We start from the raw sequence: 13,875 nt of genomic DNA, 5'->3' as shown, positions 1-13,875 counted from the left end.
CTGTAATCCCAGCACTTTGGGAGGCCAAGGCAGGTGGATCATGAGGTCAGGAGATCCAGACCATCCTGGCTAACATGGTAAAACCCCGTCTTTACTAAAAATAGAAAAAAAAAATTAGCCGGGCGTGGTGGCAAGCACCTGTAGTCCCAGCTACTCGGGAGGCTGAGGCAGGAGAATCGCTTGAACCCAGGAGGTGGAGGTTGCAGTGAGCCGAGATCATGCCACTGCATTCCAGCCTGGGCAACTCCCTCTCAAAAAAAAAAAAAAAGAAAGCAAGAAAGAAACCCACTCACTCACTGGCTTTGTGAACCAAAGCAAATTACTGATCCTCTCTGTGCTTCAGTTTTCTCATCTGTAAAGTGGGAATAACAATACCAACTTGACTGGATTGTTGAGAGGATTAAATGAGATAATACATTTATTACCTAATTGTGTGTAAGGCACTTACAAGCATGCCTGACTTACAGTAAATGTCAGCTATTTTTAAAATTTTCCTAACAGAACGCCATCCATTTAAATTGCCTGACATTTTGTTAAAAGCCTGATAATTATATGTTTTGCAAATGCGCAAGTGGACCAAGCATAATTAGAGCTAAATACCCATGTCAAGAGATCCACAATTTGGCAAGTGCTCAGACCTGCAAAACAAGGCACAATATTTATCCAGAAACTGATTTCAAATAGGCTTACTTGCTCAGTTCCTCAAGATAATTCTGAAGTCTAACAAACATGCCACATACATCCTATTTCATTGTTAATAATACAACAAATAGTGGAGATGAGGATCCCCATTCATCAGTATGATAAGCATCTGTTGTGATTCACTGCCACCAAAAAAGATGGCCAGTGACCCAGAAAAGGGCCAGGAAGCCCCATCCCTGTCACCAAGGGTCACCAGATGCCATAGCCCAGCACTTCTGTGGCTGCTCATGGGATGCTCTGAACCCATAGTCCTTGAAAAAGAGGAGATGGACAGTTCCGAGAGGCTGTCACCACCTTTCTGAAGCTCTCTCCCTGGGATAAGCTGAACTTAAGCAAGCCCTGAAGAGCAGGCACAGCTTCTTAAGTGGGTAACAAGGTTATCCAAATTATACAGCAACCCCACACTCCAATTCAGTAGTACCACACTACTGACTACGTCAATAAAAAGGAAAAATATACTATTTATTTCACATTTTTCAGCAACAATGTTATAGTGTCTCCTAATCATTTAGGAATAGTGCAAAAAAAAAAAAACTGCTACTACAACGTGTACACATGATTTACACCAATTTATAAAAGAATAAAAATTGACCAACAGTTTTTCCTCACTCACTTGCCGCCTGACATGGGTTTCATGAGGAGGGAAAGGCATAGAGTTAAAGGCATTTATTCCTAAACTGCTCGTGTTCTGGAGGCCATAAATTCAGGTCTGGTCCTAAAGCGTGCCGTACCTTCAGCTATGTAGCAATTACGTAAAGGTTTAAAATCATTTTTTAAAAACAATAAAATATTCTAGAAGCAGAAGGGCAATAATTTGATTTATGGCAAAATCTTTAGAGAGAGAAACACAATACCAAAAATAATCTTAATGATAGCATGTATCAGTTACTTAGCAGGACTATTCATATTCACTGTAGTAAGAGCTTTATGTGCATTATCTCATTTAATTCTCACAGAAACTCCATGATGAAGATGATGTTATTATCCCCATATTACAGATAGAACACTGAGGCTCTGAGGGACGAGAAGTAATTTGCCCAGGATTTGAGCTCAGTTTTCTGACCCCAGGCATCGATATTGTGCTTCTCAGTGATGGCAGCTTTCAACATTTAACAGCAATGCCAACTCTCCTTACAGATGCAGAGGAAACAATACCTCATAACATCAGAGGAATCAAGGGTGCATATGACAGCGGAAGAAAAAAAGGAGCAAAAAGGAAACAGGGCTCCCATTTCTTTTCCACCCCATCTTGCCATCTTGAATTTAGAACTCAATTCCAAAATGGTCAGAAATAACCAAGCTTCATGTGTTCCAGGAATAAGGGAGCTTGCAGTCATTTTTACTGCCCTTCCTTTAGCCAAGATACTCTTAACTTTCCTAGGAACGAGTTTATTCTGCAGATGAAGACAGGTGTCAGGTGATTTCCAGCTTTCTATAACACGAAAGAGCATTCTCATGGAAAATGCAAAAAATGGAACCAAACCAGGCCATGAACCTTTCAAGGGAGCCTGCACCGCTTTGAGCCACTGGGTGTTCAAACTATTTGGGAAAATCCAAATTTGAACTTAGGTCCTTGACCTTATGATAATGACCTAGTAGTTTGCTATTACAGAAAATTTTATAAAACCTGAAAAAAAATTAAAAATTTTGAAAACCTTTTTATAAAACCTAGAAAGTTGTAACCAGGGCTCAAGCTATGTCAATATACACAGTATTTATGGAACCAGAAATCAGGAAGTAGAAATCTCTTGTCTTAAATGTCTGCAGGAAGGAAATGTTATCAAAGGGAAACTCTTCCCCAGATTCTGATGCTAGATTAGCTAATGGCAGAGGAAAACTCACAAATATGATTTGGTACTGGTTCTAGTTTTCTCCTACAACCAGTAAAACTATATACTCAACAAAAGCTTACTTTGGAAAAGATGTTTCTCCAAACAAACAAAAAAGGTGTAAGTTTCTATGCTTTTTCCCCCCAATAACTTTATAGGATGAGGGGAAAAGTAAAATATTCTAGAAAAATAAAATGAGAAGTAATGAACATAAAGAAATTGAGCCTCTGGAAACAAAGACAGATTAGAATCCTGGCTCTGCTGAAAGACCTTGAAAAAGATATTTTATCTCTCTTTTCCTCAGCATCTTCATCTGTGAAATGGAAATAATCCTGGCCTCCAGAACTGTGAGACAATAAATTCTGACTGTTTTAAGCCACTCGCTTTGTTTGTGGCACTTTGATACAGCAGCTGTAAGAAACTAACACAGTGAGGAAACAAGTACAGGAAGGAAAATTTTGCTTTCAGCTTCCGGTGAAATTGGTAGAGAAGACCTAAGCCAGATAGAAGGGACTATATCTTACAAAATAAATCTTTTAGAAGCTTGAACCTAGTCAGGTCTGGGATTCAGTTTTGTATTTCAAAACTAGGAACAACAGTATTTAGACCATAGGTTATACATGAAGGTATAGTCTGTAATTAGTCTTTAGTATAATAAATTATCAGTAGGCACATATTGTATATTACAATGTTATCTGTTAATCTATGAGTATAACTTGACAATAAATTACTTTTATAGTACAATATTACTATTCTTGCTGTGTCAGTCTGATAGATTTACACACCTTTACTACTCCAAAGGCAAAGCTAGTTTAGTGTACTACCATGCTAGTATAGTGGTTGTCAACTAGCAGGGATTTGCCCCATGGGGACATTAGGCAAAAACGTCCAGAGACATTTTTGGTTGTCGCAACTAGGGTGCAAGGGGGCTGCTACTAGTGAACAGTGGATAGAGACGAGGAATGCTGCTAAAACATCCTACACTGCACAGGACAGTCCTCTACAACAAAGAAACATCAGGCCCCAAAATCTCAATCGTGCCAAGATTGAGAAGTCTGCTCTTGCAGTACCCAGATAACTTCTAGTCAAAGCTTCAAATACCAAAGTGTTCATGTCCTCATCCCTCATCCAGAGTAATCAATCATGTATCCTTTTGAAATTTGGTAGAACCAGGCTATTAATAGAGTGACTCACTAGCAGCTAGAGCTAATGGAAACTTTAAACTTTCTTGTAAAGAGAAAGGCACGTGCCCACAGCCCCAGCTACTCAGGAGGCTGAGGTGGAAGGGCTGCTTGAGCCCAGGAGTGTGAGGCTGCAGTGTGCTATGATCATGCCTGTGAATAGCCACTGACCTGCAGCCTGGGCAACATGACAAGGTCCCGTCTCTAAAAAAAAAAAATTAATAATTAAAATAAGCTTGCTTTTAATGTTCTAAAAAAGTGAAAATTCCTGTCACAAAGACAGCGTCATGGCCACTCATCAAGCCAGCTTTACAAGCACTAGCAGTGATACATGCACTGCGAAGTGGAGGGGGTCCACACACCCTCAGCAATCTATGGAATGTGCCCAGTATAAACCTTCTGCCAGTCTGGATCGGAGGAGGAAGAGTAACTGTCCTCCCGAGCAGCTTTTCTCAGTAGCTGAAAAACCTCCCTGAAGAGGAAAACCACTGGAAGCCCAGCGGCTAAGTTCCTTGACTGAAATCTGGAATTAGAATTAGGCAGTGAGTGGCTAGATCAGTCCTCAAGCGCTGGCACAGGTGATTTTCCTTTATCTGTAACTTGTGGCCAAGCCTAAATTATTGCCTTGTTCAGGGTGGTTGTATCTCCTTTACTATTGCCTCTGGCATGCAAAGCATTTGCAGTCGCCTCCTTGAAGCTATCATGTAAATACGGTCAGGCATAGTGTACATTTTTAACCAAGTCTGTTTATCAAGCTTCTGTGGTCTGCATGTCACCTCACCACATATTCAGGTCATAAACAATTAGGTCTCCAATACTATTACCTAAGAACACCCAAGAAATATAATGAACTAATTGGTAAGGCAAAAAAAATTCTAGTTTTGGTAAAAGCCAAGTTAGGTACTCAGGTTGTCCGCTCCACTGGAGCTGTGTATCTTGCTCTTAAAAAAAAAAAAAGAAAAAGAAAAAAAAACGGCCAGGTGCAGTGGCTCACACCTCTAATCCCAGCACTTTGGGGGGCTGAGACAGGCGGATCATCTGAGGTCAGGAGTTCTAGACCAGCCTGACCAACATGGAGAAACCCCGTCTCCACTAAAAATACAAAATTAGCCAGGCGTGGTGGTACATCCCTGTAATCCCAGCCACTCAGGAGGCTAAGGCAGGACAATCACTTGAACCTGGGAGGTGGAGGTTGTGGTGAGCCAGAGATCACGCCATTGCACTCCAGCCTGGGCAACAACAGCAAAACTCCCGTCTCAAAAAAAAAAAAAAAAAAAAAAAAAAATTTCTCAGAGACTCCCGATGGCATTGCTCTTTATTAATAATGCAAGTTCAAATTTACCTGAGCAAATAAATGTGGGATAGCTAGGAGAGCAACACCATCTGTGAAGGGCAAAGTACGCTACTAAGTAGAAGAGCATATACCTTAATTCTGACTTTCAATAGTCTATATTTATTGAGTAGGTCTGTGCAAATTCAAGAACAAAAGTTGCACTGTACTGGTTTAAATACCTTTAATATTTTCATTAAGTCACCAAAGTCATCATAATTGAAATTACATTTATATTTAAAATTGGCTTGGTACTGTCAGTGTACATTTTACCATTTAAATCAAAAGTTTAGTTAAAGCTCTTGGTCCACTGAGACAGAACAAATATTTCAACAGCTGGAAGATGTTAAAAGTCAAGAGTTCTGGCATTTGAAGAGACATATATAATTACTCTCCCCTAAAAACAAAACATTCTGGAGAAAGCCAAGGAAAAATGCTATCTCATAGGAAACCAACAAAACACAAAAACATAAAAATTATAATTCTTCTCCCATCTTTCTTTATAAAATTTACGGCTGGGTGCGGTGGCTCACGCCTGTAATCCTAGCACTTTAGGAAGCTGAGGCAGGCAGATCACAAGGTCAGGAGATTGAGACCATCCTGGCTGACATGGTGAAACCCCATCTTCACCAAAAATACAAAAAATTAGCCGGGCATGGCAGCGTGCGCCTGTAGTCCCAGCTACTCGAGAGGCTGAGGCAGGAGAATGGCGTGAACCCGGGAGGCGGAGCTTGCAGTGAGCTGAGATCACGCCACTGCACTCCAGCCTGTGGGACAGAGCAAGACTCTATCTCAGAAAAAAAAAAAAAAATTTTTTTACTTAGCTACTAGAACTATTTAGACTACTCCAGGTAAGAGAAGTAATTTCTCCTTGGAGATATGGAAATAGAATTTTCCTAAGTATGAAAAATAATGATCAGCATTTTAATGTATGTGTCATTGTCACATTACGGCTTCTCAGGGAAGACCATACTAACATTTCATTTTAGCTAGACAACCACTCAGCTGAAATAATTCATAACATGGTCTGATTAAAAGGAGCAAAAAGAAAAACTCAATCTGTTTTAATTTAGTTTGAATTTTCAAGCTATAAAGTCAGCAACTCAGAACTAGCATTTAATTAAATATTTCTGATACATTTGGACACTTATTTTGTATTTTCATAAAGATCTGTTTCTATAATTCTCTTCATCTTGCCTAAATTGTACCCCAGGACCACCCCTGCTCCCACCATGTGCCATCAATTCAGGCCACCATCATTTCCCTCATATGTGGAAATAACAGCCCACGGATTTACGTTTTCACTCTAAGTTCATATTCTAGAAAAGACAGAATATTTACATAGGACCTTATGTGTGTTGGGTGCATTTAATAAAGTATGTTCCCTAGAGAAAGGTAGAGCTGAAGGGGTGTGTGTGTGTGTGTGTGTGTGTGTGTGTCAGAATATTTACATAGGACCTTATGTGTGTTGGGTGCATTTAATAAAGTATGTTCCCTAGAGAAAGGTAGAGCTGAAGTGTGTGTGTGTGTGTGTGTGTGTGTGTGTGTGTGTGTGTGTGTGTGTGTGTGTGTGTGTGTGTGTGTGTGTGTGTGTGTGTGTGTGTGTGTGTGTGTGTGTGTGTAGAACAGGAACAGTCTGACAGAAGAAATACTGGAAAGAAAAGGTTTCTACAATATTCTTCATGGACATCTCACCAGAGCTGGACACAAACACACAACTAGAAGCCTGGAGTAAAAAGAACAAACACTCTTCCAATCAAATGATTTACTTCATTCCCTTCAGAAGGGAGTATGGCTAACACATTCCCAGTCACAGGTGAATGTTTTAGACTAAGAATCATTAAAAGCAGTGCATTTTAAATTAAGTTACAAGGAGCACTAGAGTTGCTCCCCAACCTATTCTCAACTGGACCAACTTTTTTCTGTTTTACACAAAAATTTTATGGTAGAAGGAGTCCGAAAAACACTGAATGAGAATAAAAACAGTGCTACCTTCTCAGGGATATCATAGGAATTGAATGATATAAATGTGTAAAATGCTTAGAACAGTGGCTCAATAGAGGTTGGCAAGAATTATGATGCAGATAATGATTCAAGTCTGAAACTACATAAGCAATTTAAATAAAATGAACCATAGATGCAATCATGATTCAGTATGTAGAAACTATATTTCCAATATCTCTAGCTTTTAAAGGATGATCACCCTAACAGGCATCTGAATTATAGAACTTTAAAACTGGAATGTCTAGTCAGCAACACCAGATAAAGACTTACCTCTTCTTCTTGGTGATAATGAGCACATCGTTAAAGAGAAAGAAGTAGACTTGCTGTTTGGATGTCCTTCTTGAGAAAAGCACAGTGTCTTCAACATAGGCTGTCAATTCACCTCTTTTTACCAACCACCGGGAGGAGGAGACTAAAGGAAAAGGCTACAACAGGAGAAAAACCCAGTGACTAAAGCTAAATTGAAATCCTTTTAAGTTTACTGAAAGTAAAATCTAAAACGTACATTCAAACAAATGATACTTATCACAGTATGCATCATTGTTTTATAGGCATATAAAACTGAACTATAAATACAGAAGTACAGTGCATTCAAGAAAAAATGAAAAAGAACAATATATCTTCCACTATAAAAAACTATTAACTCCCCAATATGAAACTAAAACTCAATGAGAAAATGTTATTGGATCAGTAAAAAATTACGGCCCTTCTATTAACTCTCAACTGAAAAAGAAAGTAAGGAGTTACTTAAAATTGAAAAGCCTAGTAATAAAATCTGTCAGAATCAACTAGTTATTTTAAATATCTCAAATCAGAATCTAAACATACAGAAAAACATAATTGTAGGTTAACGAGACAAATATAAAAGTCTACATTTACTTTATGAAGTAAAAAGGTTTCTTTCAAGAGAAAAAAAAACTACATGCTTATTTTTTTGTCTACAAATTATCTATTTAGCCATATTCTTGAGAACACCTGTTCTTAAGATCATGGTAGCTTTCTTCACAGAAGTTTGTACCTGAAAGCATCATACTACTTTCTGGCTGTGAAAATGAGGTTCTTCCAAAATAATCCATCATAATCATTATAATATCATAGAAAAGGCTGTATCCAAAAAATTACATACTGCTTTTTTATTTTCTTTATTCAGTCTTGTACAAGCCAACTGGAAAACTCTCAAAACTACAGAACAATCCTTACCCTTGAAAGCTTTTTTTTTTTAAGTTACCAGAAATGTTTACTGCCAAAAATCTGATTTAAAAGACTACATCCATAAAATAAGCAAAAGTTCTTGGACACACAAAACATAATGCAGAAATGTGATGCAATCAAACATCACCCTTTTCAGGAAATAATGATTAAAAATAGCTAAAGGAAATTGAGGATATTAGAGAGGAAATGAGAAGGCTCAGAAACGATTTCATATTTATTTTAAGCTTTATAAAGAGCTTTTATAAGAAGGTTGCTTATCATTTATATACTATTTTCCTGAAGGTCCAAAAAACGAAGATAAAAGATTATGGCTAACCCCAAACTTTTCAAAACTGGCTGCTAAGGGAGTTCATGAAGTTCCCAACCCCCAGAATCTCGAAATCAGACAATTACCCTACAGAGACAGCTGAGACCTTAAAGGTCGACAGATTGCTTAGATAACTCCGGCAGACTAGGCAGCACATATAAGAGGTCACCTTGTGTCAGGCTGAAGGGCCATAATTACAGGAAACACAGGACTATCTTGCTATTGCGTGTAACCCTACAAGATGAACCAAGGACAGTATTATGGTTAAGTTTCAGTGCACATGCTGCCCTGTGACTGTTCTGATTTAGGGGGTGGAGAAAGAAAGATTTTTAAATTGTTTTATTGTTTTTAAAGCAGATTCATTTTTATGGAGTCCTCATACTCCACTAGGGGCAAAACTAAATTTCTACCTATAAACACCTAAAATTGACAATAGCTTTCAATACATCTATGCTTCTTTTGAAAACAAAAATCCAACATTATATATAGTTTATGTTTCAGATTTATTGTTAGAAGACTGAACTCAATCAGATAGGTTTTATTAAAGAAGATATATTAAAATGATCAAAATAAAGGAAATCAGAACAGCCCAAAGTGAGCATGAGTGAATTCCCCTAGTAAGGAAATGCTGAGACTAGAATCGATGTGTGAACCAGAAACTAGAAAAGAAATTTACGAACAAAGATATATCCTAAATAGTACTGAAATACTATCCTAAATAGTACTGAAATAGTCTGTCCCTATGGAGCACAGACATTTCATTATTTTTTTCTATTACCTGGCATCCTAGAAAGCTAGCCTTGGCATAAAATGTAAGTAATTTCATGGGGCAGCAAGAAAAGAGAGAGCTGCTGAAGAGCAAATAATTTTTTTTCACGTTGAGATAAAATTTACATAACATGAAATTCACCATTTCACCACTTCAAAGGGTGTAGAATACAGTGGTTTCTAGTATGTTCACAATATTGTTCAATAATCACCATTATGTAATTACAGAGCATTTTCATTACCTCAAAAGGAAACCCCATATGCATTCAGCAGTCATCCGCCACTCTTCCTCCCCCAAGCATCTGGCAACCACTAATCTACTTTCTAACTCTATGGATTTGTCTATACTGGATGTGTCATATAAATGGAATTATACAACATGTGATCTTTGAATTTGGTTTCTCTCAACTAGCATAACATTTCCAAGGTTCATCCATAAAGCATGTATCAGAACTTTATTCCTTTCTGTGCCTAAATATTTTACTATATGCATATATCACATTTTGTTTATCAATGCATCCGTTGATTTGGGCTATTTCCACTTTCTTGGCTATTATGAATAATGCTGCCATGAAGATTCGTGTATATGTTTTTGAACATCTCTTTTCAGTTCTCTTGGGTATATACCTAGGAGTGGAACTGCTGGGTCATATAGTAGTAACTCTTATGTTTAGATTTTTGGGAAACTAACAAACTGTCCTCTATAGCACAAAGACTTTTCTTGGATTTCCATTGTTAGCAAGGCCCCCAAATGGCAACCAGCAAAGCCTTCTGTCAACTAACATACCACCACTCCACTCAATCACACTGAATGTATGTCTCCTAAAGCAGCCTGAGAACCCTCAACTTCTCCATGTGCTCATTCATAAGGTCAAACTTTCCATCGCAAGACAAAAAAAAAAAAAAAAAATTCTTCCCAACTCTGTAGAGGCAACTTTTAAAGAAAGCTGTTTTCTAGTGGAGAAAAAACACTGGATTTGAGACACAAACTAATCTCTGGTTTTCGATCTTCTTGGTTTAGTGACCAGCTTTTTCTCTACAACCATCATTTTCTTTCCTCCCATCACAGAGGATAAGCTCTCCTGTCTTCAACACCCTGCTTTCAGCTCTAAGGCCTTATTCCCTTGATTTATTCCCCTCTCATTAGTATTCTCTCCCTCCTGGCTCCCTTTCTGCAAACTATCCTGAAAACTATTCACAAAAAATGGTCCCTTGACTTTGTGTATCCTCTAGTTATCATCACTGCCCTATCCTCTTGATAGTCAAGCTTCTGGAATGAAAAGTCTAATCTCCTTCAACTGCTTCACATCCCATTCACTCTTCAATGCACCCACATCTATTTAACTATTCTGATAAAACATATCAATAATGTTTGCTGCTTGTTTACTATAAATCAGGTCTATTTCAATCCTTTATATCTCTTAAATAATTTAATTTTCAAAATAATTCCATGAAGGAAAGTACTATCATCAGCTTCACTTTAGGGTTCAGAAAACCAAGACATGAAAAGGTAAGTGATGCCCAAGGTTGTACAGCTAGTAAGTGGTGGAGCTTCTACTGCAACTCAGGCAGGTCAGTTCTGGAGCCTGTGCTCTAACTTTATACTAGCTTCCAAAGTGCCAATCCAGGGATGCTTTCCACCTCCTCTCATATTACTGCAGTTTAGCACTTGACAGTCTTCCAGAAAACCACAAGCAACATTAAAAATGAAAAACATGTGTGAAATGACAATGAAACACACACACACATGCCCTACAAAATTTACTTTCCTCCAAATTAGAAAAATATCCACATTATCATTATCATACAGTCATTGTTAAGAACGTGGACTCTGGAGTCAAAGATTTGAATCTAGACTTTATAACATCTTGGTGTATAACCTTGAGCAAAGAATTTAATCTCCCTAGCTTCAGGTTCTTCATCTATAAAACAAAGTTAATAATAGGGTACTTTATAGGGTTCATGTGAGAATTAAATCAGATAAAATGTGAAAATGGCACTACTTAGTAAATTTGCAACCAATATTCTCATAGTAGTAGCACCCATGGCCATACCATAAACCAAATATGGACAAAATAGAACTCATTACCTTCCCCCAAAACTTGTTCCTCCTCCTGAATCTCCTATCTCAGGGAGTGGGTGGCTCTCCACCCAGTCAACCCGACAAGGCCCACTCCCTGACCATTGCCCCTCACAGCTAATGACCAATAACTAGTTTCACCTGCATCTGTCCAAATATTTCATCTGCAAAAGCAAACTTTATTTTTTTATATCTAAACCTTACTTTTTTCATTTAATAATATATAAGAAAGCTTTCCATATAGGTATCTAAAATTCTCTTTCATTCTTTTGAGTGGTATCACATTATTTGGGTATACTATAATTTATTTAATTAATCCTCTTTGATAGATATTTAGATGTTTTTCCTCATCTTTCACTATTACAAAACAACACTATAATAATAGCTCAGTGTGTATATAATTTTATACATTCATGAGTACATTTGTAGAATTCTTAAAAGTAAAATTGCTGAGTTGTAGTAACTTGCATTTGTAATTTTGATAGTTATTGCTAAATCGCACACCATTGGGGTAAAACAATCTTTCCCACCAGCAACATATAAAAATGCCTTTTTCTCCAATTCCATCAATAAAACGTGGTATCAAACTTTTGAATTATTTAAAAATATAAAAGATGAACTTCATTATCTTTATCTGCTAATCCTCAATTAGCAATTTTCCTCTGAGTGAAATAAAGCATCTTCAAAACTTTAATCATCATTTGGATTTCCTTTTCTGGTAGCAGTTTTCTAATTTGCAACTTTCTAGTGTTTTTTTTTTCTTTGTTTTACACAACAGGAATTTATGTCTCACAGTTTTGGAAGAGAGGCCAAGATAAAAGTGTCAGCAAGGCCAGGCTCTCAGAAGGTGCTAGGGAATAATCCGTTCCAGTCCTCTCCCCCAGCTTCTGGTAGTTTGCTGGCAATCTTTGGTGCTCCTTGGCTTGTAGACTAGTGGGTCTTCTCTTACATTTTGATTTTGATTTTATACATTGGGGATATTTACCCTTTGTCTGTATGTGAGTTGCAACTATTTTTTTCTCCAGTTTGCTATTTGCCTTTTCACTTTTTTCATGGTCTTTTTCTCTCTATAGAGAAATTTTAAAAAAATTTACATAGATAAATTAGGACTCTCTTCTTTTAATGACTTCTGGATTTGGAGTAAGTTGGAAAAGCCTTTCCAACTTAGCCATTGCTGAAGCTGTCTTTACTAAACACACATCTGATTGTGTCACTTCCCTGCTTAGAACTTTTTGGTGGCTCCCAAATGACCTCACTCAGCTCCTCCTCTTGGTACACAGGGCTGTCCATAGGAGTGTTTGCCTGCTACTGTAGCTCCAACCCTGCTCCTCTTGTACCCCAAGTCTACCCACACTGAATGCTTACAATTCCTAGGCCACAGCAGTGGAAACTGTGCATTTGTTTCTGCTCTAAGGCTCTTCCTAACTCACCTTTCAAGATTCAGGTCAAACACACCCTGGCATGAAGCCTTGCCAGACTGCTCCAAGTCCCCCAGCCCTCTCTGTCTCTTGCTCTTAGAGCTGTCCATCTCCCTTCCATTTCCAGTATTTTCCATAGTCTTCTAGCTACTGTGACAGCTGCAGACTTTGCTGACTCCTTTGATTTTCAGCAGTCTTCTACTAGACTATGAGGGGAGGGATGATCACGTTTTTGTTTATCTACTGCCTTCCACATGGAAGATGCTCAGTAAGTCTGTTGTATTCTTACGATACTTGCCATGTATTTGGATAAATCATTTAACCTCATTGAACCTCTATTTTATCATCATTAAAATAAATTAAATAGAAATGTCCACTGTTATTCATATTGTATTATAAGGTCCTAAGATCTTACGAGTTATTTCCAATTAGTAATAATTAGTAATTCTAAGTGTTCTAAATGAGGTGCTCCACTGTAAATCCGTACTTTACGCTCACAAATATTTTAATTACTGAATGAAAACAACCAACCAAAAACTCAGGAACTCAATTGATGTTAATCACTTACGTTTTTGTTTTTTTGTTTGTTTGTTTGTTTGTTTTTTTTGAGATGGAGTCTCGCTCTGTCGCCTAGGCTGGAGTGCAGTGGCGCGATCTCAGCTCACTGCAAGCTCTGCCTCCTGGGTTCATGCCATTCTCCTGCCTCAGCCTCCCGAGTAGCTGGGACTACAGGTGCCCACCACCACGCCCAGCTAATTTTTTTGTGTTTTTAGTAGAAAAGGGGTTTCACTGTGTTAGCCAGGATGGTCTCGATCTCCTGACCTCGGTTAATCACTTACTTTTAATGATCCTTGGGGTTAGCATTTTTCAATTACAAATTAATTTTGGGTTCTGGACAGTTTCTTTTTTTTTTTTTTTTTTTAAGAGTCTTGCTCTTTTGCCCAGGCTGGAGTGCAGTGGTGAGATACGGACTCAATGCAACCTCTGCCTCTTGGGTTCAAGCGATTCTCCTGCCTCAGCTTCCCAAATAGCTGGGATTACAGG

The 13,875-nt window shown here is 38.0% G+C and overlaps 1 protein-coding gene across 2 annotated transcripts in view; it reads right to left on the bottom strand.

Moving 5' to 3' along the window:
• Positions 1–13,875, bottom strand: part of ARHGEF26 (Rho guanine nucleotide exchange factor 26) — a 144,301-nt gene that overhangs the window by 25,335 nt on the left and 105,091 nt on the right. For both annotated transcript variants that reach the window (XM_054479941.2, XM_063662373.1), the window contains exon 11: positions 7,317–7,471. In XM_054479941.2, the coding sequence (XP_054335916.1) occupies positions 7,317–7,471 (155 nt within the window). The remainder of the gene's footprint in view (positions 1–7,316; positions 7,472–13,875) is intronic.

Source organism: Pongo pygmaeus, chromosome 2 (assembly GCF_028885625.2).
Source record: "Pongo pygmaeus isolate AG05252 chromosome 2, NHGRI_mPonPyg2-v2.0_pri, whole genome shotgun sequence".
In the NCBI taxonomy this organism is placed as follows: domain Eukaryota; kingdom Metazoa; phylum Chordata; class Mammalia; order Primates; family Hominidae; genus Pongo; species Pongo pygmaeus.
This window is presented reverse-complemented; position numbering and strand designations above follow the sequence as displayed.